The sequence below is a fragment of the Triturus cristatus genome, chromosome 12, assembly GCF_964204655.1.
Source record: "Triturus cristatus chromosome 12, aTriCri1.1, whole genome shotgun sequence".
Classification (NCBI taxonomy): domain Eukaryota; kingdom Metazoa; phylum Chordata; class Amphibia; order Caudata; family Salamandridae; genus Triturus; species Triturus cristatus.
In genome coordinates this window covers 113,591,875-113,617,405 of record NC_140595.1, presented here as the reverse complement: position 1 = coordinate 113,617,405, position 25,531 = coordinate 113,591,875, and the positions used below count along the sequence as shown (strand labels likewise).

The 25,531-nt window shown below is 47.3% G+C and overlaps 1 protein-coding gene across 1 annotated transcript in view; it reads left to right on the top strand.

Annotated features, from left to right (window-relative positions):
• Positions 1 to 25,531, top strand: part of INTS3 (integrator complex subunit 3) — a 590,139-nt gene that overhangs the window by 191,382 nt on the left and 373,226 nt on the right. The window contains exons 4-5 of the mRNA XM_085639326.1: positions 10,510 to 10,623; positions 12,664 to 12,748. Coding sequence (XP_085495452.1) covers positions 10,510 to 10,623; positions 12,664 to 12,748 — 199 coding nt within the window. The remainder of the gene's footprint in view (positions 1 to 10,509; positions 10,624 to 12,663; positions 12,749 to 25,531) is intronic.

Below are 25,531 nucleotides of genomic sequence, written 5' to 3'. Positions count from 1 at the left end.
GCCTGCAAGAAAGCATCAACAACAACGCACTCAATAGTAAAGAACTTTAAGCGGTGGTAAAAGAATTCGCCAGACCTAGCACAGAGACAGCAGACATCCCTTCCGAAGACCTCTGCAACAACCTCGTCATCTACTTTCACCGCAAGATCAAGGAAATAATATGCGACAGCTTTGACAGCTGTGTTACCCAAGACCCTCCCAACCTACCTGCAACCATCGCACCTATGAGGCTGAGCCCAAACAGATCTTGCTCAACTGGACTCCCCTTACCGCGGATGGCACCCTCAAGTTAATGATGAGTATCCACTCCGGAGCACCCTTGGACCCCTGCCCGCATCACATATTCAACAGAGCGGCCATCGCCCTCGAACTCTACCGCACCATCAACTGCTCCATTAACTTTGCCGACTCGATGGACCTCAGCACTTCGGACCCATCTCTCTTCTATCCTTCCAAGTCAAGGTTATCGAGAAGGCCATCAATGCCCAACTTTCCGAGTTCATCGAAGCCAGCCATGTCCTGGACATCTCCTAATCTGGTGTTGGAAGCAACCACAGCACCAAGACCGCCCTCCTTGCAGCCACAGACGACGTCCGCGCCCTCCTCGACCGAGGCAACACCTCAGCCCTCATCCTCCTGAACCTCTCAACTGCCTTCGATACAGTCTCTCACCGCACCCTATGTACAAGACTCCACGACGCCGGCATCTGCGACAAAGGCCTGGAATGGATCTGCTTCCTCTTCCACGGTTGAACACAGAGAGTCAGACTGCCTCAGTTTCTCTGAACCCACAGAGATCAGCTGCAGAGTGCCTGAAAGCTCCTCCCTGAGCCCCACTCTTTTCAACATCTACATGGCCCCGCTCACAGCCATCGTCCGGAACCACTGACTCAACATAGTCTCCTACGCCGACGACACCCCGCCGATTCTCTCCCTCATCAACGACCCTCAGTCGCCAAGAACAACTTTCACAACGGGATGAAAGCTGTTGCCACCTGGATGAAGAACTGCTGCCTCAAGCTCTATTCAGAGGCTCCACCCCTTCTGCCTGGGTTGACTCCTGGTGGCCCGCAGTGCTTGGAACCCCTCCCTACAGACCACACACAGAATCTCAGCAGCATCCTAGACTCCTCGCTCACCATGAGCCGCCAGATCAACGCCGTCTCATCATGCTTCCACACACTACGCCTGCTCCGAAAGATTCTCAAGTGGATCCCCACAGCATCCAGAAAGACGGTCACCCATGCACTCATCAGTAGCAGAATCTACTATGGCAATGCAGTCTACGCCTGCGTCACCCAAAGACTCCTCAAGAAACTGCAGAACATTCAGAACGCCCCTGCCATACTCATCCTCAACATTCCCCGCTTCATCACCAGCAACCTGAGAGACCTCCACTGACTCCCAATCAATAAAAGAATCACCTTCAAGCTCCTCAGACATGCCTACATGACTCTGGAACTGTGTACCCTAACCACGACTCAAGTTCCATTCACCCACCAGAGACCTCCGCTCAGCCCAACTGGCTCTGGCTACTGCCCCAGGTATCTGCAAGACCACAGCTGAAGGAAGATCCCTCTCCACCTCGCAGCAAAGACCTGGAACACCCTGCCTCTCCACCTCAGGCAATCACTGTCACTGCCTCACTTCAGCGAGGACCTCAAGACTTGGCTCTTCGACTGACCCACAGCGCCCTGTCGAACCTCCCACACGCCGTGCGATCCTTGTGGGTGAGTAGTCACGCTTTGCAAGACATCTGATTGATTGATTGCTCTTCTGGGACTGTGCAATTTTATTGGTGTATACGGAGTCTGGCAACAGCCCTGTGCTCTTCCGGGTGTGCACTTTATTTGTGTTTAAACCTGTTGTGGCAGAATCTGTTCATTGGCTAAGAGAGAGTAAATGCTGCTTGGTTGCCTCCTACGCTGGATGCTACAAATCCAAGTAGTTATTCCATGTGCTATGGCTTCGCCCTTGGGCTGTGGGCTTGGAGCCTTGGAGAGCTGCTGGAGGGGTTACTGGAGAGAGCGTGTTAAGATGGAGTGGACTCCGATGAAAGCCCGTCCCCTGGAGAGCGCTGAAGTGTTCCATCTCAGTTCTCGTGACATTTATCGAGTGTGATTAAGCATCCTCTCCAGGTGAGGCTGTCATTGATGCTCTCGCCCCTCTTTGCTCCTCTAATGCGACTGTCCACCCTCCTATGGCAGGCACTCTGGGACCCCAGTCCCCCTCAAAAAACCTAAACGTACGCCCCTGTATAGAGCACTGAATTCAACCCACCACCGTTTGATAACGCGAGTTAGTTGCTGGTGTTTGGCGGTGTGTGCTTATGAGACCGTTTGTGGCTTGTTTCAAACTGGAGGGTGCTGTTAATGTAAAGGTCATCTGCTCGATCCACGGCGGGCTCTGATACTTTATGTATGTGGGTGGGAGTCGCACAGCACCTTCTCGCTTGGAGGGTGGGTCTCTGCTGTTGGCCAGGGCATGGTTGTTTTTATACACGCGTCACATCCATGTCGGCGCCTTGTGATAGATGCATGCTTTGTATTACATGGATACGACTAGTGTGTGTGGGGGGGCATATATGGTGTGGTCCTAAGCATTTCCGTTTATTTGATGGAGCGTTACCCATGATACACTCTTAAGCACTGGGTGCCTAAACGTCCGCTGAATCCCAGAGAAGTTATTGGCGTGAAGGAGTTGGATTAATTTTTTTATCCATGCAGTTTTATAAAGCGCGGGTTTTGCCCAACGATGTTGGAGGGCTTTACAGTAGAGCTGAAGCGTTACATAGGGAACATTATTTTAACTGGTTTGCATATTAAGTGACAAAATGTAAAGAGGCGCGAGGCTCAGGGAAACATTGCATAATATCCAGATGTAGAGGAAAGCCCCAGGAAAGGATCATTGCAGAACCTAAGCCAACCAGGGGCACTAGGGAGAGGAGAAAGGCACAAAGATGTTGTACTAATAGAAGAGTTTCCAGATGTGATTTAAATCACGTCAGTGAGGGAGCGGTGCGTAAAGAGGTAAAGCTCTCCAGACTGGACTCACCGTCATTCCTTCCTCATGATGTGTCAGCGGTTCTAGAAGCAGGTCTTCCGCCTCCCCTGACGGCCCCTCCCACTCTAGTAACGTGGGGAGGAGCTGCGAGTGATGCATGCCGGCTCTATACAGCTCCGGCCTCTATGGGAAGCACGTGGAGTTTGAACACTACTCGGGACATACAATTATTCCTTTTGGTCCCAGAGGTGAAACGTGCTGCTACGTGTAGAACTACTTTCAGTAGGGTGAGATAGAGTTGGTTAGGAAAGGCCGGGCAGGAGAGCATTGCAGCAGACGTCTGCTTAATGGAGAAAGCTTGTAAGGCCGACCAGGAGAGCATTGCATCAGATGTCTGTGCAGTGGTGAATGCTTGTAAGGCCGACCAGGAGAGCATTGCAGCAGATGTCTGTGCAGTGGTGAATGCTTGGAAGGCCGACCAGGAGAGCATTGCAGCAGATGTCTGTGCAGTGGTGAATGCTTGGTAGGCCGACCAGGAGAGCATTGCAGCAGATGTCTGTGCAGTGGTGAATGCTTGGTAGGCCGACCAGGAGAGCATTGCAGCAGATGTCTGTGCAGTGGTGAATGCTTGGAAGGCTGTCCAGGAGAGCATTGCTGCAGATGTCTGCTTAATGAGGAATGCTTGTAAGGCCGACCAGGAGAGCATTGCAGCAGATGTCTGCTTTGTGGTGAATGCTTGGAAGGCTGATCAGGAGAGCATTGCTGCAGATGTCTGCTTTGTAGTGAATGCTTGTAAGGCCGACCAGGAGAGCATTGCAGTAGATGTCTGCTTAGTGATAAATACTTGTAGTGCCGGCCAGGAGAGCATTGCAGCAGATATCTGTGCAGTGGTGAATGCTTGGAAGGCCGGCCAGGAGAGCATTGCAGCAGATGTCTGTGCAGTGGTAAATGCTTGTAATGCCGGCCAGGAGAGCATTGCAGCAGATGTCTGTGCAGTGGTGAAAGCTTGTAATGTTGGTCAGGAGAGCATTGCAGCAGATATCTGAAAGAGCCTGTAGTTATATATTCCTTACCTTTAGAATTATCCCCAGGTGCCCGACTGGATCCAGAGAATTTTTTCGTAGCAGTACCCCTGCGCATCGGTAGGTGGCATCGGTCGACTCCGCGTTCGTCGTCGGCATCGTGGTTGCCAGGATGACTTCGCCGTGTCTACTTAGATGCCGCCCCTGCTCCCTGTCATTTCTTTCTTTTTCTGCGCCAGCCAGCGCAGATCTGGAGAGAGAGTGCCCCTTAGTCACTTTTTGACTAACCCTTTTCTGACTTTCATCGACGTCTCTTTTGAGTCTTTGACTCCTGGAAGCACGAGGGATGTCCCATCATCGGACCTGCTTCAAGCCTTGTGACTCCTGCCACAAGTTGATGTCTGTCACGGATCTGCCCCTCTGGTGCCTGGAGTGCGATCACGACCAGAGGTTGTGCTCTGACTGCCGGGCCATGAATCCGCAGTCTTTGCGGTAGCTGCCCCGAAAGCTCTTGGAGGCCCGGCAGTCCGCTCTGCACCATTCGAGGTCCCGGTCGTGAGGAAGGTCATGGAACCACTACCACTCGTCATCGAAGTCTTCACACTCATTGGGTAAGTTGAAGCACAAGAATAAGGCGAAGAAGCATCATCGCTCTTCGCCTTCTCCGCGTCAGTCGGCTGATGCGGGACCCGGAGCGTCATCGCTCTCTGGCTCCGTCTTCGGAGCCTGCTTCTGGGATGGCTCTGCTCTTTCCTCCCTTTCCCAGAGCGTCCCCTGCCCAGCTTCAAGCCTTTTACAAAGCTCTCAATAGCATTTTTGGGCAGCCCGACTCTGCAGGTGCGCCTTGGGTCCCACGGACTCGCCTGGGGGGCCCTGGGCCTTTGATGCCGGCGGCTTCGGCAACAGAGGGCCCCCGGGGATCCAGGCCTGGATCCAGATCTGCGCCGGTCAACTTCACTGTAACTTTCCTCATGCCGATTCCAGTGACGACGCCCCCGGCGCTGGTTGTGCTCCCAACCGGTGTCGACCCCAGCCTAACCCCCGACATGTACCCGGTGCCGGATCAACATCGCCCGACGTCGGTACCGGCACCAAAGGGCACTTTTGTACTTCTGTTTATCCCTGGCGTTGCCTATCGCCCTGAGTGTCAGCCACAGGAGGACTGGGAGGGGTCTGGAGACCCTTTAGCTGACCAGCTTGAGGAACCAGACTGGCGAGAGGAACTGGGTGATGCCAGTTGTTTAGATACCTCCCCAGACCATGGCATGCTCCCCCCCCCCCCTTTCCGTGGCTATGGAGGCGGGAGCGTCTTATGCAGTGGTGTTGTGTTGAGCGGCTGAGGTCTTGGGCCTCGATTTTCCTACGGTGGCAGTCAGGACTAACCTCCTGACAGAGGTGCGTCCACTGGCAGTGGCCTCTTCGGAGCCCCTGCTGCCTTTCGATGAAGCCCTTACAGACGTCCTTCTGGGCACTTGGTCCAAGCCCAGCATAGAAGCTCCTGTGGACCAGATGATTGCATGACGCCCCCGCCCCGGGCGACCCACTTTTCCTCTTCCAACACCCAACCACCGAGAGCTTGGGGGTCCAAGCCTCGTCCTCTAAAGGTGCATTCTCTACTGCTCCCCCAGGTAGGGAATCCAAGAAGCTGGACCACCTTGGGAAGAAGATGTTTTCTTCCGCCAGCTTAGGGCTGCGGTCAGTGAACACCGCATTAATCTTTGGCTATTATACCCATACAGTATGGGATATGGTTGCGCAAGTGCTGCCACTGTGCCCGGAGGAGGCCCGGGCCGTGCTCACCTGTGCAGTTGCTGAGGGTCGAGACGCAGCTAAGTTCACCATCAGGTGTGGGCTGGATACTGCTGACTCTCTGGGCAGAACGGTCTCCACATCAGTAGCCCTGCGATGCCACGCCTGGTTGAGGATGTCTGTTTTTTCGGGGGACGTCCAATCCACCTTTTTGGACATGCCCTTTGATGTCCGTCGGCTGTTTGGTGACAAGGCGGACTCCGCGCTCGAGCACTTCAAGTATTCTTGGGCTACGGACAAATCCTTGGGCATCACCGCAACCTCTCGCCCCACGCAGTCTGCCTTTCATGGCAACGAAAGGGGTGCCCCTCCACGTTCCACTCAATCGAGCCACAGGACCATGCCAGCTACCCAGTCTATGCATGGCCGTGGACGTGGGACCCAGCGACCCAGGTCTGGGGGCCAGCGGGCGGGCGGGCCAGTCCACCCATACCCCTACTGCAGCAGCCTCCAAACCTTCCTAGTCCAACCTTTCAGGGTCACTGGAGGCCAGTGGGTGGCAGGATTCGCCATCACCTTCCTCACTTGCAAGACTTAACGAAGGACAGGTGGATTTTGCATATATTCTGAAGGGGCTACTCCTTCCCCTTCGAGACTACCCTTCCCTCCATGCCACCAACACTCCGTCGCATGTCGGAGGATCACTTGGCCCTTCTCCGCCAGGAAGTTACGGCTCTCTTGTCCAAGGGAGCTATCGAGCGGGTCCCTGTGCCAGTAGTCTGTCATGGTTGCTATTCCCACTACTTACTGGTACCCAAGAAGAACAAAGGCCTGCGTTCAATCTTAGACCTCAGGGCCCTCAGCAGCTTCCTCTGGAAGAAGTTCAAGATGCTCATGTTGGCTCAGGTCCTGTCTCCCCTAGACTACAGAAACTGGATGGTAGCGTTGGACTTGCAGGATGCCTATTTCCACATCCCCGTCTTGCCAACCCACAGGCGTTACCTAAGGTTCACGGCAGGCCACGAGCATTTTCAGTTAACCGTTCTCCCCTTGGCCTTACCAGCGCCACACAGGTGTTCACGAAAGTGATGGCGGTAGTCGCAGCTCATCTGCGCAGATCAGGGGTTGCAGTTTTCCCCTATCTCGACGACTGGCTGTTGAAGGCGGGCTCTCCCCAGGCTGTCGTCTCCCACCTCCAGACTACGGCGGACCTCCTGCATCCACTGGGGTTCACTATCAATGTGCCAAATTCGCACCTGATTCCCTCTCAAAAGCTCTTTTTCATCGGAGCAGTTCTGGATGCAGCGTAGTTTCGGGCTTATCCTCCCGAGCACCGAGTCCGTGATATTTAGGCTATGATACCGATGTTTCTGCCTCTACCCTGGATTTCAGTGACAATGACCCTGAGGCTGCTGGGCCTCATGGCCTCCTGCATCCTGCTGATGGATCATGACAGGTCGCATATGCGCAGGCTCTCCAGTGGGACCTGAAGTTCCAGTGGGCACAGCATCAGGGGAATCTTTCCGATATTGCCCAGATCTCAGAATGGACTGCACGTCCTTTGCAGTGGTGGCTCCTGAACCAGGATTGGGTCAGCAGTAGATCCCTCTCCCTTCCCCAACCAGAGTTCACAGTGGTGACGGGTCGTCACTTCTGGGATGGGGCAGCCACATGGTAGAGGCAGAGATCAGGGGTCTCTGGTGGATTCCGGGCTCCACATCAACCTTCTGGAGCTGCGGGTGATCTGTCTTGCACTGAAGGCATTCCTTCCTTCTGTCAAGGGAAGTAGTGCAGGTGTTCACAGACAACACCACTGCTATGTGGTACTGCAACAAACAGGGCGGGGTTGGGTCGTGGACCATATGTCAAAAGGCTCTTCGCCTTTGGACAGGGTTGGAACATCAGGGCATTTCCCTGGTGGTTCAACACCTAACAGGTTCCCTGAACGCCAGGGCAGACAAACTCAGCCGCCAGTGCATGCTGAATCCTAAATGGCGTCTTCACTCGGAGGTGGTGAAAGGTCTCTTTCAGCAGTGGGGTGAGCCTGGGTTAGATCTGTTCACCACCGAAGAGAACGCGCAATGTCAGCAGTTCTGCGTGTTGGAGTTTCCAAGGCGGCGCTCGCTCGGTGACTCTTCGTCGCGAGTGGAGTTGCGGCCTCTTGTACGCCTTTCTACGTGTACCACTTCTACCCAGAGTGCTTAAGAAGATCCAGCGCGTCCGGGCCCAAGTCATTCTTGTGGTTCCGGACTGAGAACGATTAGTCAGGTACCCCAAGCTCTTGAGCATGGCTATCGATCCTCCGATCAGAGTGCCGCTTACGGAGGATCTTCTGTCGCAGCAGCAGGGGACGGTCCTCCACCCGAACCTGTCCAGCCTCCACTTCCTTGCGTGGAGATTGAGTGGCGACAGTTGACAGCTTTCGACCTTTCTCCCGAAGTGTGTAACGTCATCTTGGCAGCCAGGCGTCCCTCCACTAAAATCGTAAACGCCTGTAGATGGAACAAATTTGTGGCATGGTGCACAGCAAAGGCTGTGGATCCCCTTTCTGCCCCACTTTCAGAGGTTCTCCTCTTCATTCTATCCTTGGCCCTGCTGGGCTCTGGGCACCCTTGAAGGCTATCTTTCGGCCATTTCGGCCTTTCTTCGCCTTCCTGATCAGCCTTCTCTTTTCAAGTCTCCTATTGCAAATAGATTTCTGAAGGGCATTACTCATCTCTTTCCTCCCCCTTCGTAATGCCTCAATGGGACTTTAATCTTGTCCTTACTTATCTTGTGTGCTCCCTTCAAGCCAGTACATAATTGACCTCTTCATCTTCTTACTTTAAAGACTGCTTTCCTGCTCGCGATCACCTATGCCTGCAGGGTGAGTGACCTTCAGGCTCTGTCCTCCAAGCCTCCTTTTCTTGCTGTTCTTCTGGACAAAGTGGTTCTCCGCACTAGGCCCTCTTTTCTGCCCAAAGTTGTTACCTCTTTCCACATAGGTCAGACCATCACATTGCCAACCTTCTTCCCGTATCCACACCCTTCCAAAGAGGAGGAGAGACTCCACCGTCTGGACCCAAAACGTGCGCTGTCCTTCTACCTTGACCGCACTAAAGATTTATGGGTGGACGATCAACTCTTCGTCGGTAATGTGGGCACCAAGAAAGGTTGGGCTGTGCACAAACGTACCATCTCTTGATGGGTTGTCCTATGCATCAAAATCTGCTATTCTCTGGCGAAAAAGAAACCTCCAGTTGGACTTCGCGTCCACTCTACCAGAGCAACGGCAGCCACTACTGCTTTGGGATGTGGAGTTCCTCTGCTTGACATCTGCCAGGCAGCCACATGGGCATCCCTGCACAGGTTCACAAAACATTACTGCCTGGACAGAGAAGTCCGGAGAGACGGCTTTTTCTGCAGTTCTGTTCTCCAGGACTTCCTGGTGTGAACTTCATTCTCAGTCCCACCACCAGAGTTAGCATTGCTGGGGTATCTGTTCTAAAGGTAAGAAATCTACAACTACAGTCTCTTTCAGATGAATAAGTTACTTACCTTCGGTAACGATGCATCTGTAAGAGACATATGTAGTTATAGATGCCTTACCGCCCCACCCATCCTCCCTGTTGTGCGAACTGACTTCTAGGGATAGGGACTCCCTTCTAGGGCTCTAGTTATGTGCACCAGTGTTCAGTTTCTTGCATGGCTCTGCGCTTCTGGCATGGATAGTCGTGTCAGAATTGATGTCGGCGCACAGGAGAGCGGCGTCTAAGTAGACACCGCAACGTCATCCCGGCGACCACAACACCGGCGACGAATGTGGAGTCGACCGACGCCACCTACCAACGCGGAAGGGTACTGCTACGAAAAAATTCTCTGGATCCAGTCTGACGTCTGGGGGGTAATTCTAAAGGTAAGTAATCTATAACTACATATGTCTCTTACAGATACATTGTTACTGAAGGTAAGTAACTTGTTCATCTGTGCCGTAGTGAATGCTTGGAAGGTCGACCAGGAGAGCACTGCTGCAGATGTCTGTGCAGCAGTGAATGCTTGGAAGGCCGGCCAGGAGAGCATTGTAGCAGATGTCTGCTTTGTGGTGAATGCTTGGAAGGCCGGCCAGGAGAGGATTGCAGCAGATGTCTGTGCATTAGTGAATGCTTGGAAGGCTGGCCAGGAGAGTATTGTAACAGATGTCTGCGCAGTAGTTATTGCTTGTAAGGCATAGGAGAGCATTGCAGCAGATGTCTGCTTAGTGGTGAATGCCTGGAATGCTGGTCAGGATAGCATTGGAGCAGATGTCTGCACAGTAGTGAATGCTTTTACATGCTGGCCAGCAGAGCATTGAAGCAGATGTCTTGTTAGTGGTAAATGCTTGGAAGGCCGGCCAGGAGAGCATTGCAGCAGATGTCTGCGCAGTGGTGAATGCTTGTAGTGAGGTTGGTCTATTATGTTTGGATTGTGGGGTCGATTACTTTTTTGGGTAAAAAGGGAGTACAAGGGACATGTCTGGGTCCCTTCTGTAGAACACATTCTGCAATTCGTGTGGCCTAGCAGTGTATAAACATGGTGACCTGTTTTCTGTACGCAGTGGAGACGTGCATAATCCTCATTTAATCATTTGACTATCCCTTGCCTTATTGACCAGCATGTGTGCATATTGTAGAGACTGTTGCTGCCAGGGAATGCATGGCTGTCTGCCCTTCACATGCATGAATGTGCTGTTGATATCTGCTTCTCCTCCTCCTCCTAGTCCTACCGAGACCTCGCCCTGCTCGCCAGAGATGGGATGAATATCATTTTAAACAAGATTAATCAACTGCTGATGGAGAAGTATTTGAAGCTCCAGGAAACATGCCGGACTCAGGTAAGGAAATGTGCAGAAGGCACCACTACCTTCCTGGCTGTGTAACTTGTCAACAAGTCCATTAGGCACCGCTGCCTTTTTCAGCCGAGTACTTCAAGACTCCTGTAATGGATATACAGTCGACCTTGTGCTTCCTTCAGGCATGAGGTGTGTTACAGAGGTGATTGAAGGGCAGCTGACACCACTGCTCCCTTCTAGAACAGCATGGGTAAAAGAAGGGCAGCTGACACCACTGCGCCTTTCCAGAACAACATGGGTAAAAGAAGAGCAGGTGACACCACTGCTCCCTTCTAGAACTGCATGGGTAAAAGAAGGGCAGCTGACACCACTGCTCCTTTCCAGAACAGCATGGGTAAAAGAAGAGCAGCTGATACCACTTCTTCCTCCTAGAATAGCAGGGTAAAAGAAGAGCAGCTGACACCACTGCGCCTTTCCAGAACAACATGGGTAAAAGAAGGGCAGCTGACACCCCTGCTCCCTTCTAGAACAGCATGGGTAAAAGAAGGGCAGCTGACGCCACTGCTCCTTTCCAGAACAACATGGGTAAAAGAAGAGCAGCTGACACCACTTCTCCTTCCCAGAATAGCAGGGTAAAAGAAGGGCAGCTGACACCACTGCGCCTTTCCAGAACAACATGGGTAAAAGAAGAGCAGCTGACACCACTGCCCCCTTCTAGAACAGCATGGGTAAAAGAAGAACAGCTGACACCACTGCTCCCTTCTAGAGGAGCATGGGTAAAAGAAGAGCAGCTGACGCCACTGCTCCCTTCTAGAACAACATGGGTAGAAGAAGGGCAGCTGACACCACTGCCCCCTTCTAGAACAGCATGGGTAAAAGAAGAACAGCTGACACCACTGCTCCCTTCTAGAACAGCATGGGTAAAAGCAGAGCAGCTGATACCACTGCTCCCTTCTAGAACAGCATGGGTAAAAGAAGGGCAGCAGGCACCCATGGTTTTCTCCACCATAGTATGTGATACACTGGTACAGAAAGGGTATAAGGTACCACTGCTTCCTTCTACTGTGATGCTCTAGTAACTGAAGGTTCCCCGGCACCAATACTTCTTTCTGCCATGAGGTGTGGTGCGAGGGTAATGGAGATAAACGGGCTCCTCTGCCTCCTTCTGAGGTGTAATGGAAGGACAACTAGCCTTGTTCAGACAGGAGGTGCTCCTGCTCCAGCACTGGACCGTCACCTGGTGCCGATAGTTACATCAGCCACGGGATTGTTACCCCATTATTTGTGGACCATCTGGACCACTCCCCCTGGAGCCATGAGATGCATTGCACAGGACATTGTAACGCATCCGGCTACCATGCCTTCCGCCATGCGGTGCTAGGCAGCAGTGACATCACTTCCTCTTCCATCCAAGAGATGCTGCAGTGAAACCACCAGCAATGAGTCAATTGAGCTTTAACATGGCGGTTTGGGTTCTCTAGCTCTAGCGTCCTTGTGACATCTCAAAAGGTTCAAAATCTGGAAGGGTAAAACCTCATGGTGCTTTGTTTTAGCTCCAGACTCTTTTTGTAGACCGTGTTGGGCAAAGCCCTTCCCAGAAGACATTGCTGCTCTCTTCCTAATCGAACAGCGGGATGGGCACCACTTTGATGTGTGATTTTGGAGTCGGAGGGATCATATCTAGGAGATAGTTTTGGAGAGTCCAAGAACTGGGCCTGAAGGACCTATAGGGAATTCCATCCACATTCACGTCCTAAGATTCTGCAGCGGATCACAAATATTGCTTAATTATCACTTGTGCACAGCATGCATCTAGGTTTAAGGGCAGCCATCTAAAACATGTCCTGATGTGTCTGTTCAGGATTTCCTACAGCCCGCATGCTTCTTGTTTTCATTTTAGATGAGGACCATGTACATTGCTTGATATTTGTTCACAAACCTCCTACTAGTAAATGTTTGTTTGTTTTTCTTATGATAATCTATTCCGATTCTTGGTCCTTCAATTTTGTGCAGGCAATACTAGAGTTTGTCTCCGACTCGATTTTGGGCCTGTAACTTGACCACTGTTTTTCCTCATTGCAGTTGGTTTGGCTGGTGCGAGAGTTGGTCAAGGGTGGCGTCCTCGGGGCAGATGGCGTGTGTATGACTTTTATGAAGCAGATTGCAGGTGAGATAGAGCATTATAACCCCTGTTAATAGTATGTGACCTACTCTGAACATCAGTAGTGCCAAGGACCATGGGTATATGCTTGTGAAGTTGCTGGTCCACTTTTGATGTCCTACGGTTAGACGTAGCATAGATTGCTTGTTTTCCTTTATCGACAAAAGTATGAACCAACAGGCTTAGCATCTCCCAAGGACTAGATCATTCGTACAGAGAAGCCCTTCAAGTTCATAGGTCCTCCCTGTTGAATACTTCGGTCTGTTTCCAGATTATGATCTAAAGTATGTACATTAATGGTGATGGATTAAAACCATGATCTCTTGACTTGGTAAGAGTATTCTGCATCATTCAGAAACTCTGTCCATCACCACCCCCTTTTTCCCAAATCCATTAGGGAATGGATGCCTGATTATTGTGGCAAAATTCTAATGTTGACAAGTAAAATGTGTAAGTTATCTTTTTTTTTTTTTGTTCAAGTATGTTTGGTGAGGCGGTTGACTCTTTAGGCTGAAAGATCAGGATATCTTGAGTGTAATCCCTGCTTAGCTAATTAACTAACAGTTTAGGAGCCTTGGAACAACATTAGCTCTTCCTGTCCCTCAGTTGCTTTTGCTGCTAAAACTGGAGTGATTATGAACTACATGAATTGTTCCTGTAGAGTATTGTATTCTGTTCTGACGTATAATGGGTACAATTAGGCTCAGTATACTTGTTAAAACATGTATTCTCCCCTCGAGACCATTCTTTTTTACACTTCATTAAGCCTTGACACCGTTAGTCTAAGAATAACATTAATGTTGAAATGTGTCCGCAGTTTCCACTTCCTTCCACTTATGGTAGACCCAACCTATTGCCAGTCTTATACCTTATGGTGCGCATAGTGAGACTGCATGTTTACAATTGAAGCTATTCCAGTTATTTGTTAGTCCTCCTGTTTCGATTTTCCACGTTATATGTTCATTTATTTTGAAAACTGACTACCCTGCCCTATTATTGTCACTCAGTATTCACTTGAGAGAGTTCAGAGGAAAACACAGAAGTGAGTGGCAGGTTCACAGGACAAAACGTAAAATTTGCATAACATAAGTGCGAAGATTTTTCTGTTTTATATGTAAATGTTGGAAAATTTATATCAACCTATAACGTCTAGCTGCAGATTTCTCACCTTTTGAATATATATCCAAAGACGTCAGACTGGATACGTAAAGGTTCCACACTGACACTGTGTCCGCTCTGGAAATGACATGTGGGGCCTCTAGGCACCGCTTCCATGCGCTGATGTGAGTTCCTTTCTTTCTGTGCCTTCAGACGCTGATCTGGAGCACCTTCTAGTCTCTCTGAGACATTTACCTTGTTTTTCATCTAAATGTTTACAGTGTGCACGGGATGTTGCCCCCTAAAATGATAGGTTTCAAGCCCTTTAGGGACTGTCTTAAAGAGGTATCTGTGACGGGTCCCCATCAAGTGTGCTTGGGGTCGAGTCTCAAATCCAAGGCCTGTCGAGACTGCGCATCAATGAACAGAAGGCCATCTGGGAATATTAGGTGAGACCTTGTTGCCAAACATATGACACGCACAACAAGTTGATTGACAGAATGCTGAAACTTTCCAACCACTCACCCCCAGTCAAGAGAACTGGTTTGAATCCATCGTTCTTTTGCTCACTATGCCAACCATATGCAAATCAGTCTTGACCCTGCTCCTCATAGGAAACTGCCAAGCCAGATCCTCCCTGGACTGAAAACCAGCATCCTGGGACTGGTTTGGTGTATTACCCCCTCATCAGGTAGACTAGCGTGCATCTAGTGGCACAGCGAGCAAGTGACCCACGTCTGGACATACCCTTGGCCTCTTAGAGCAAACATAGCAAACACACAAGGTGATGGACGGTGTGTTGAAACTGTTCATCCACTCACAAGAGATCTGGGTTGAAACCATTGTTCTTTTGCTCACTATACCACCCCAGTGTGGACCCAAGCATGAGACGTCTGCGTGACTGGGCCATTTTATGTCCCGCTAAGCGTCCAGAATTCGCGCTCAGTCCCATTGCCACAGTTGTCTGGTCCGCTCCAGAGGTCGGTCTTCGTTGTAATCCAAATCCTCAGGTAAGCTTGGAAAAAAAAAAGAAGTTATAGCGGGTTTCTCTCCCTCGCACTATTCTTATTGGTCTGAACTGGCACAGGGGCACAGCTATCCTTTTTGATCTCGCTCTTAAAGTCGGCCGACTTTGGAGCCGAACCTGCAGCTGGTTTCAGCACAACCCGAGTTTCCGAGCCTTCAGCCACACCGCGTCCGATTAAAGAGTTCTGTGCAGCCTTGCCCTGGCTCTTTGGATCTCTGCTGTAGTACCTCTGGTGAGCCAAACCTTGCTCTGCCTCCCCCCCCCCCCCTTCCTTGAGTCAATAAACAAATTGTGAGGTGCCATCGTCCTATTCTGGGTGACCCAATGGTACAAGCTTCCACCATCCGCTTTAATCTGAACACATTTCCCACGCTCTCCCGATAGGGAATCTAAGTGATTGGAAAGATTTGGCAAACGTGTATTTTACTTCTGCCTCTGATCTATTAGCACTAGCTGTTTGTTGGGACTATACTTGTATGCCATTTGGGATTCGGTGTTCTCCCTGGGGTGCCCGAAGATCTTTACTCCGTACTTTCTCAGGCGGTCGAAGAGGGTTGTGATGCTGCCAAGTTAATGATTCGTTGTGGCTTGGACACCACCAGTTCCATTGGGCAGGCCAAAGGCACTAGTGTTGCCCATTACCGCCATGCGTTGCTCCAGTTTACTAGGTTGTCAGGCGATGTCCAGTCAATCTTGATGGACATTCCCTCTGACGGGACTCGCCTATACGGGGAGAAAGCTGATTCCACAGTTGAGCGATATAAAGAGAGCAGGGCTACTGCTTGCTCCCGAGGCCTTTCCTCCCAGCCTTGCCAACCCCTATTGTAACACTGTTCTTTTTGTGGCTGCGGCAAAGGAAAATTTAGGATGCTGGCTTTTCAACAAGTTTAGTCCCACCTACAAAAAGAGTGAACGTTTGTGATAGACTTTCAAAGCAAGCACTTCCTCTTATCTTGTTGGGTTATGGAAGTTCCTCTAATTCAAGGTGAACAACTTACACATATCAAGCACATAGTCCTCTTATATGACTTGTCCTTTTGTAACTTTGTGGCAGCCTTTCTAAGGTATCCTTTTTAGGTTGAGCCTAGCGCAGCACGCATGCGCTGCTCTATGGGAGGCTTCTTGTGAACACTCCAAACTTCCCCGTGTGGGTGTGACTCCGCCCACTCATTTGATTGGCCTATGCGTGTGGCTTTCAATAATGAAAGCACGTAAATGGCCAAAGGTGGGTGTATGTCCCACCTCTTCTTAAAATGTTCACTCCCACGGCGTTTGGGTCTCGGGAGCGAGCAGTGGCACGCATGGTGCAGCTGCATTCCTCCTCGCGTCGTGGATCAGGTTACAATAAAGACAGCGCGGACGCTTTCAATTTTGCTGCCGCGCTTGTTTAAACATTATGATGCACGTTGTCCCACAAAACTACGGGATCTGCAGACACTTTCCTTCAGACTACTTTCGTTTTTTAAACATTTTGATGTACGTTGTCTCACGAAACTACAGGATCTGCATACACTTTACTTCAGTGTTTCTTTATTGTAAACATTTCAAATGGAAGGGGCTGCCTAGCATCGGCTGCAGAACATTTTGGTGTGCGGTGAGCTTGTACAGCAAAGCACTTCTTGGTCTCTGCACTGGAGCTATGTAACAGTCCCTAAAATCAATAACAATCCTGTCACTTGTTTTATTTGCAGCGTGGTCGCTTTATTATTAATGAGGGGTATCTGGCACTCACCCTCTTGCTTCCACATGCCTAGCCGCTCTCTGCATGCCTGCAGAACCCAAGCACCAGCGGCAGGACGACACCATGCAGAGCCGCATCGGCACTCATGCTTTAAAATGAAATAAAACGTGTGCTCGTGTTTGAAATACATACCGCATCAAAAGTGTGCACGTTTAAAATACACACTGCAATTTAGTAGAGCACCTGCGTTTTTCTTTTAGATGCTCTGCTTCGTTGAAGCATGTATTTTAAATGTGCACACTTTTGTTGCAATATCTAATTTAAACATGCGGAAGCGGTCGCACCGAACCGGATGTGGCTGTGTTTGTTGTTTTTTTCGGAGAGGGGGGCTGGAGGAGGAGGAACTTGTCAGTGTTTAACGCTTTAGTGTAGTTTCTTTTTTGTAAACATTTCAAATGGAAGGGGCTGCCTAGCATCGGCTGCGGAACATTGTGATGCACGGTGAGCTTGTACAGCAAAGCACTTCTTGGCAAGTTGGGATGGCATGCAAATGTGTTATGATTTGTGCACAAGAGCGTGTGTGTTCGAAAACAATATGTACTTCAGAACTTGTTGCATCTTACAATCTTCTTCATTCTGATAATCTTTCCCATTATCATCTCCAAATCTCCCACGTTTAGGGGGGACGCCATTCCTTTTGTAATCCTGTCTAAACAGGGACACAATATGGTTTTGTGTATCAACATGTTTATTAGTACCATGGCACCTATGTCATCTCTTCAAACAGCCTTACCTTTCAAAGTTTCAAAGCCCATACTTAGAATCTTGAAAGAAATTAGAAACTGCAAATCCCAGAACCCAAAAAGAATTTGGCTAAAAAGCTAGGCCTAAATTAAGGTTTCACCGGGGCCCACTTTAACGCCACTACTGACATGTTTGTGCAGAGACTTGTTGAAATGGAAAAAGCCCCTTAAATGTCTCTGCAGTGCAAGTGCACCTGCCTCAAGTTCATAGCAAGTTTTAATCCCTCCTCAGCACACACGAGATCATGCTTGTGCACTGCATGCCTTTTCTGTGACACCGACTGTGGCCTTGTGCCGGGCTCTGTGGTCTGGAGGGACAAAACATGTGCACTTTATACAGAGCAATAACTGTCTTCAGCTTCCTGGGCTGAAGCCGCGAAACAGGCCTTTTTAACTGTGTCTCCCAGTGAGTATCCCTTACTGTCCTCTGCAGCACTTTTTAAATTGCTCTTCCAGTCTCCTGTAACCTGGTACTTGCTCCTAGCCACACAGGAAATAAATAATGCATGTGCGTAAGTTACCACTGAAAATAGAGGATACATAGGCGCTGGAAGAAGGACTGTGGACTGTACTGTAGCACCCCAAAATAACCATGCTGGAGTTCAGAAGGGGAATGAGCAATAAAGATGACTTTTTTTTATCTCGTCGCATCTGCCATACATTAGAGGGCGAAGGTCAAATATCGGGTATGTCTTCTGCCAATTTGCTCCCCATTCTTTTAACATGGTTAGTGGTTATGCCTTCTGTCAGATTGCTGGTTTATTCTTATGACATGGAGGTTGGTGTTTTGGTGGTAACTTTACTTTAACTGCAGAGTGAGAGCATTTGGTAAAGTGAACTATGACAATCTTGCTTGGTTGGGGGATGTGAAAGGATAGGCTATAGTTTCTTTTTCCCCCAACACACAACAAAATTTAAATTCCTGTAAATAAACTTGAAGCATTATTCAAAATATATGAGCAGTTGGGTAAGCATAAACAAAGCCCTTTTTTGTAAATCTGTAGTATGATGGAAATATGATTTTAATACGGTCAAAACAAATCAAGGCACTTGATTTGGTAATTACACAAATTATAAATATCGGTGATACCTGATTTCCCACACATCATTGTTTGTGTGCCATGTAGTTTCCCGTCCCTCTCCACTCCACATAATTCCGCGCAATGCCACTGCATATAATTTAGCCCAACTCATACCACATAATTGCAGTCCACATAATTATACTCAACATAATTCAACACGCCACCCAATTCAATGCCAAGCAGTTCAACAATATACAAATCCACACCGCATAATTCCAATAAGTCCAAAGAGGGACTTCCCTCTCAGACAGTGTGCGGCTTGAACAGGGGGTGCCTCAGGGCTCGGCCCTGAGTCCCACCCTGTTTAATCTATACATGGCCCCCCTGGCAGAGGTGGTGCAATCGTTCGGCGTGGAGCTTGTCTCTTACGCCGACGATACGCAACTTCTAATATCTTTGACGCAAGCCCCATCCACGGAAGCCGTTAACTTTAACAACTGTATGAGCAGGCTGGCATCTTGGATGACAGAGCACTGTCTAAGACTGAACGGAACCAAAACAGAGGTCATCATCATTGGAGGTAATGAGACCAATTGGACTAAAGAATGGTGGCCCACCTGTTTGGGTCCTTTGCCCCCTCCCAGCCGGGAGGCGAAGAATTTAGGAGTCTGGGTTGACAATAAGCTATCTTTTGATAGCCATATAAAGAGAACTGTAGGCAAGTGCTTCGGAGTGATGAAGACTCTCAACCGTACCCTTGACTTGCTGCCTCTCAACTCCAGACGGACTATGACGCAGGCACTAATAACTTCCCGGATTGATTACGGGAATGTTTTACTCTTAGGCACTTCAGAGAAAAATATAAAGAAATTACAGGTCATACAAAATTCGGCAGCACGCCTAGTATTAAGACTGCCCCGCAGAGCCCCTTCACGACCCTCTCTGGCAACTCTCCATTGGCTGCCTGTCAAGAAGAGGATCATTTTTAAAGCTCTGCTATGGTGTCACAAGATCCTCCATAACAAGGCACCTGCCTATATGTCGGATCTGGCTTCGCCATATGAACCCAACAGAACCCTTAGATCCAAAGGTACCGGTCTGCTCAGAATTGCCCGTCCTAAAAAGGCCAGAATGGGAGGCAGATCCTTCCGCACAGTAGCAGCGAAGCACTGGAACCTCCTGCCCATGGACATCAGGTTAGAGGTGAATGAGACCTCTTTTAGGAAGAAATTGAAAACTTGCCTCTTTAATCCGTGATAGGTTCTCTTTTTCCACATAATTCACTCTCTCCACAGCGCGGGGACACGCCGGGAGGCGTCACCAGGCGCTTTACAAGCTCCTTTAAACTAAACTAAACTAAATAATTCATATCCTAGATGATTTACCACAAACTTTGATGTCTTTAATAGCTAATATAATATGATGGATAATGTGATGCATGGCTCTAAACACATAAGGTCCCAAAGGCGAGACCTATTGGCTATGCCAATGCTTGTTTCTCCCTGTCATACTTTGACTGCTGGCTCACCGGGGCATGCTCATCAAGATACACAAAAAGCATCCAAAATATTATACTCTTTGGCTCTCGTCATAAATTACAACAATTCATCATTGGCTGTATTCCAGTTATTAAGATCAGTTCTGGACACCATGGAACTAAAAGCAAATCATATGGATGGCAAAATTCTTTGTTAAAAAAAATGCATCGTCCAATGGCTTGACATTTATTTTTTGCTCCTGGGCTCCATGTCATTTGTATCCGAGTCCAGATTGCCACAATCCAAAGAAAAGCTTTTCTGATATGCCTTGATCATTGGTGTCAGAAAAGAAGGTTGGAAGGACAAACTGACTTTATCTAAACTGCATGCACTGTCTCTCCTTTGTTGATCCCTTGAAAGGAGCATGTTGAAAGTTCCTTCTTCCTAGGTTGATTGAGACTTGCACCTTGATACCAGCTTGTGGTGCTCACATGGAAATTAAACATTTGACCATGTAGGTGTAGTTTTAAAACTCATTTCGGTGAAGCCAGTTTTTCTTGTTTTTCCAATACTTGTGGTTTTCAAAATGCAACATGGATGGTCATGGAAGTATAGAAAATATGGATATTGAAAATAATGTTCCAAGACAGCCAACTTCTATAGTTCAGCGGTTACTGCCAAATTGCTCCTACATGTGGGCATCTTTGAAGCTTGGAAAATACCCTTCGAATAGGCGACTTCAAGCATTTGCAAGGTCAATAGCTGCCACAGGTCATCTTTGAACCTATTTTCTATGTATCCACTATAGCCTCCAAGTTAAGTTTACACATAATGTGATGGCCATCTTGGAAGTGTAGAAAATAATGTTCCAAGATGCTAGCTGCCTCCGACAGCAGAGTTATTTAAGCATTGCCAAAGTCTGTAGAAGCTAGTGGCAATGTAGGGGAGACACTAGTAGGGAATGGAACGTAAAATGCCGTGTGCCGCAGCAACGAAAGTGTCTCCATCTATGCTGGGCGAATTGCTGCTACATTGAGTGTAAATTAAGTATCACCTACTCCTTTCATTTTTATTCAAAAGAACAGTTCCAGTATGTTTTAAGTTTGGAACACACAAGCATATGTAGGTATCCAGAGTCCTTCTGTGGACAATTTACTCAATTGCAAATGGGTCAATACATTCTGCTAGTGTCTAAAAGTGGGCTCAATAAAGATTTGCTCATACCAACAAATTATTGGCTCGATTTCTTCATAATTAAAGATTCCCAGGAGTCTCTTACCCTAGCTCACTACTACTTGTTCTAGATATTTACTCTTTAAAAATTCATCAAGCTGACTTACAAAAGTGTTTGTTGGAAAGAGTTCTGCCTCAACAAGCCTGAGGCATAATGTGATCCTGAAATGTTTTGAAAGAATAGCCAGAAACTCCAAATACTTAAAGACAATTCTGTTGAATAGGACTATTTTTCTTTGGAAGATTTTAGACAGGTTAAAATCATATGATTCGTACGAGCTATTTTACCTAAAGTAGACATCCCATTAAAAATGTTGTTAGAAGGCAGTGCGCTCGTCAAAACAGAGGTGAGTAAGCAGGGCTGCGCACCTTGCCAGTACTACAGGTATCCGTTCTCGTACGAAATAAAGGCTGCTTAGTCTTGATACCACTTCCTTTGTTTAAGCTTGGGATTTTGTTTTTAAAGGATTTTTGGGGGGGGGGCTGTATAGGGACACAAGCATGTGGTAAAAGGATGTTTAATGGTTAACCAACACTTGCACAATAGTACCATCTAAAATCTGGTAAGTCTTTTCCATCTTTGTAGCTTAGCTGAAGACATTTGTAGGTCCTTTGTGCTTTTTTCTTGTTCCATAGCAGTTGAATCGCCAATCCCTCAAGGAAAGGGGAAGGTTTTACCAGCTTTTTAGTATTGCCCTAATATTCACAAAAGTGTTTCATGCATAGCAGCCGTACCTTGCCTAGAAGCTCATTAAATGTTTTCACCCATGTGAATGTCCGTTCTTGAACTTACCGTGAGGAGGCTGATAGTAAGATTATTTCGAAGTATTGTGAGTTTTGTCAGCATTGAGGTGAAACATCCAATTTGCCTGCCTACTCTTCCACTTCAGGTATACCCTTCGCAGGATTACTGTTAATAATTACGGTGTTCTCTGCAATAATTGGACTTCGTAAGTGTGAGCTTTATGTTAAATGGTGCAATTTTAGCTGGTGCACTGAAAGGACCAAATAAAAGCTCAATGCACTTCATAAAAATATTGGTGATATTGGTCATCTGTGATAGGTTCATCCATTGATTACGTCATTAGTGGTTCATACATATTGCTTCTAACAAGCAGTTGTAGCGGGACTGAATTCATGCCGCTAAGTCGGATAATAAGTGAATTTCTGTGTGACAGCCCAATAAATGGCCGAGTTACTTGGCCAAATGCTTCATTAGCCTGTAGGAGTAATTACCAAACCTATGCAATCTGTAGATGGGATGTCCATAATTATTAGTTTCTGCTTGGTATGATCTGTACTTGTGTTCCCTGGAAGGAAATAATATAGAAATGGGGATCTCTCTTGTGAGACAGTGAGTTAGTTTGCCTCCATCTTTGCAAGGAAAATGGGTGATTATGTTATCATATAGCCTTATTGTCGGGCTTTTAATGCAAACTGTCAAGTTGGCAATTTACATGTTGTTAGCATTGATCTATAGAAGAAGCCATTTTGGAAAACCTTAAAAGATAGCTGAAGTTAAGATTGCAGACATATTTTATAGAGTTCAGCTGCAGACATATTTTATAGAGTTCAGCTGGGGCGCTGGGCAAGTTTCTAGATAATTGCAAGATTGGTTTCTACTTCTCCAGCTATTACCTAAAGGTGCAGCTGTTAAGGTTATCCTTGGATGCATGCAGGCCTTCAGTTTGAGAGCTGTCATCTATCGCTGATGCAAATTAAGAGCAATCTGCATATGGAGTGAATTTGAATTCCATGAATATTTGCATAACCTTCTCAGAGGCTTTGTAGCTCTTAGATTGTTTTCCCTTAATGAGTGGTACACTATTTCTTGTGACCTCCTTGTTCATCAGAGCCATTATCCCCCACAGCATTGAAGGTATTCATAAATTGGAAGTTTTCGTGCATTCAAATTATTGTTCTTTTGTTCGGGAGTTTGAATAGTTATGAACAATATGGGAGTGCAGTAACACAGTTGTCAGACAGCCTAAGTTTTCAGCTGCAGAGATTGGACATTTACTAAGTTAGTCCTAAGTGTGAGGACTTTTGTGACATTGTTGTGAAATTTTGTGCAAGCACCTTAAATTCCTGCTTCGAATTCACCCCATAGTGTTACTCAAGAGCTACACTCTGTAGTCCAGATCATATTTTAGAAACTCAAGGATTTCATCTTGCAGGCTAGTAATAAAGACAGAATTGACCAAAGTGACCATCTAAACATCCACAAAAGCCTCGAGTGGTGGACACTTGAGTGGTATAACTTCGACTCAATGCTGTGTTCCCAAATAGCAATTGTTATACATATTTGAGGCCACCAGGCAATATGTTTTTGAGGGGGGAACAAGAAAGTAATCCTTTCTAGTTCAAATCCATAAAGTAATAACTATGTTGTGGGTAATGTTCCTTGTTTTCTGGCTGGCTTTGCCTTGCCATGAAAAGCTAGGGGATCTACCAACATCAAGGTCCAGTATTGGGGTAAGGCCAACACCCCATATCTGTAGCTGCCATAATTTTGTCAATCCAATAGTTAATATAGATCACATATCCAGATAATTCGTATTGGGACTGTAGAAATGACCTAGTCTAAACACCTCTTTAAGCAGTTGAAACCAGAGAAGGAGCCATTTAGCTTTGACGTCGGATGTCTGTTTTAGCACCTTGAAGCAGTGCTTCCCAAACTTTTTAGGACCACGACCCAATTTTTAAAATGACAAACTTATGCAAACCACCTAGCTTGAATGGACATGAGGCAGGCAATTTTTTTAAAAATGTTAATAGGGCATCACGTGATGGGGCACTGTCATTGATAGATAGCACATTTTCAATTGAAATGAACGCTAAATTTGCAGTTCCTATTCCAAAAAGCATTTGTAAGACTTATTTGCCTCTGTTACCACGTAAGTTTAGCATTTCGCTTTATTGATTAGACTGGAAATGTATGTTTAATATATTTTATAGTGTTAGAACGGATAGTCTGTACTAAGACAAAGTTAGTTACTTTTAATAGGCATGTTCTTTATCACAAACAAAAATCGCATCTATGAAAGTGCTTTGAGATCCTTCATTAAAGCGGATATATTATATTTGTAAATTCCAAGGTAAGAATAACGGAGAACTAGAGTAAATGTTAACTTTTAGCAAACTGAAAATAATCTACTTGCTTTTGGTGGCTGCTCTATCGAGACTTACTCGATCTGCCATTACTTAGTCGGTCCTCGGAAGAGAACAGTGCTACAGATCTAAACATGTATTTTAGTTTGTGTAATGCTAGAGATATATATATCTATCCATATCATCGGACACCCACTAAGCCCTGAAAACTTCTGGATTGAATGTTCAAAGCCACCTTCACCTAGAATATTACTTAGCTTGCACCTGAAACTTTGGTTCGAAGCTAGTTCTGGCCATTATCTGTTTGTAGTCTTTATAGGGAGAAGTACATTGAAGTCTGTTAACATTGAATGCAAGTGAGATATCTGTTTAATGTGATCGAAGCATGAATGGAAGGAAAATTCTTTTGGGGAATCTTTTGTTTTTAAGATGCAGTTCTGTACATGCTTATTAATATATAGAATTATAGATGGGCACCAGTGAATTACTATGAAGGTTTTCACTGAGGGGTTCTGAGTGATATGAAATAGACAACGATAGTGAAGCTCGATTTGTTTACGTCACTTAAAACCCCAAAGTTAAAAACATTCCAGTAATTCACGTTTTAACCCGCCTGGAATCTTATGTTGTGTATGTCTTTCAAATCATCTGGCTGGTGTTCAATGCCTATGCAGGGGCAGAAGAGAAATGGGGTAGCTTTGCATAACATAGCTTCTCCTCCCAAATTTAAAAAAAGAATTCTTGGCTTCCTGCCACCCTCCCTTATCACTTTGTGTTCGCTTTCCTCGTTTCCAGACGCTGTGCTCCCTACTTTCCAGCGTTGCTCTGACAGGTTTTGTGAGCACCCTGCCAGACCAGTCTGGCATTCCTTTTTGATGTATCGACAGTGGGTGACCTCTTTTGTTAACAACTGTTGCTACGTCAAAGCAGTGAATTATTGGGTGTAGAATTCAGTTCCACACGCTAGTTGCTCTCTATGAGAGCCATACATAACCTATAGAATTATAGATGGGTAACAGTGAATTACGGGAATGTTTTTCAATGAGGGGTTTGGAGTAACAACATATAGACGAGAGCGAAGCTTGAGTTGTCTATAACATCACTCGAAACCCTGAGGTGAAAAAGGTCCCCGTCATTCAATTTGTACCCACCTATAATTTTATGTTATGTATGGCCCCCAAAATCATCTGTCCCTGTTCGAGTTGTCTAGAATGTGACTCAAACCCCTGAGGTGAAAAATATCCCTATAATTCACTTTTTACCCATTTATAATTTTATGTATGGCCCCCAAAATGATCTACCCCTGCTGTCATGTACTACTTGGTGGCAGAGGAGT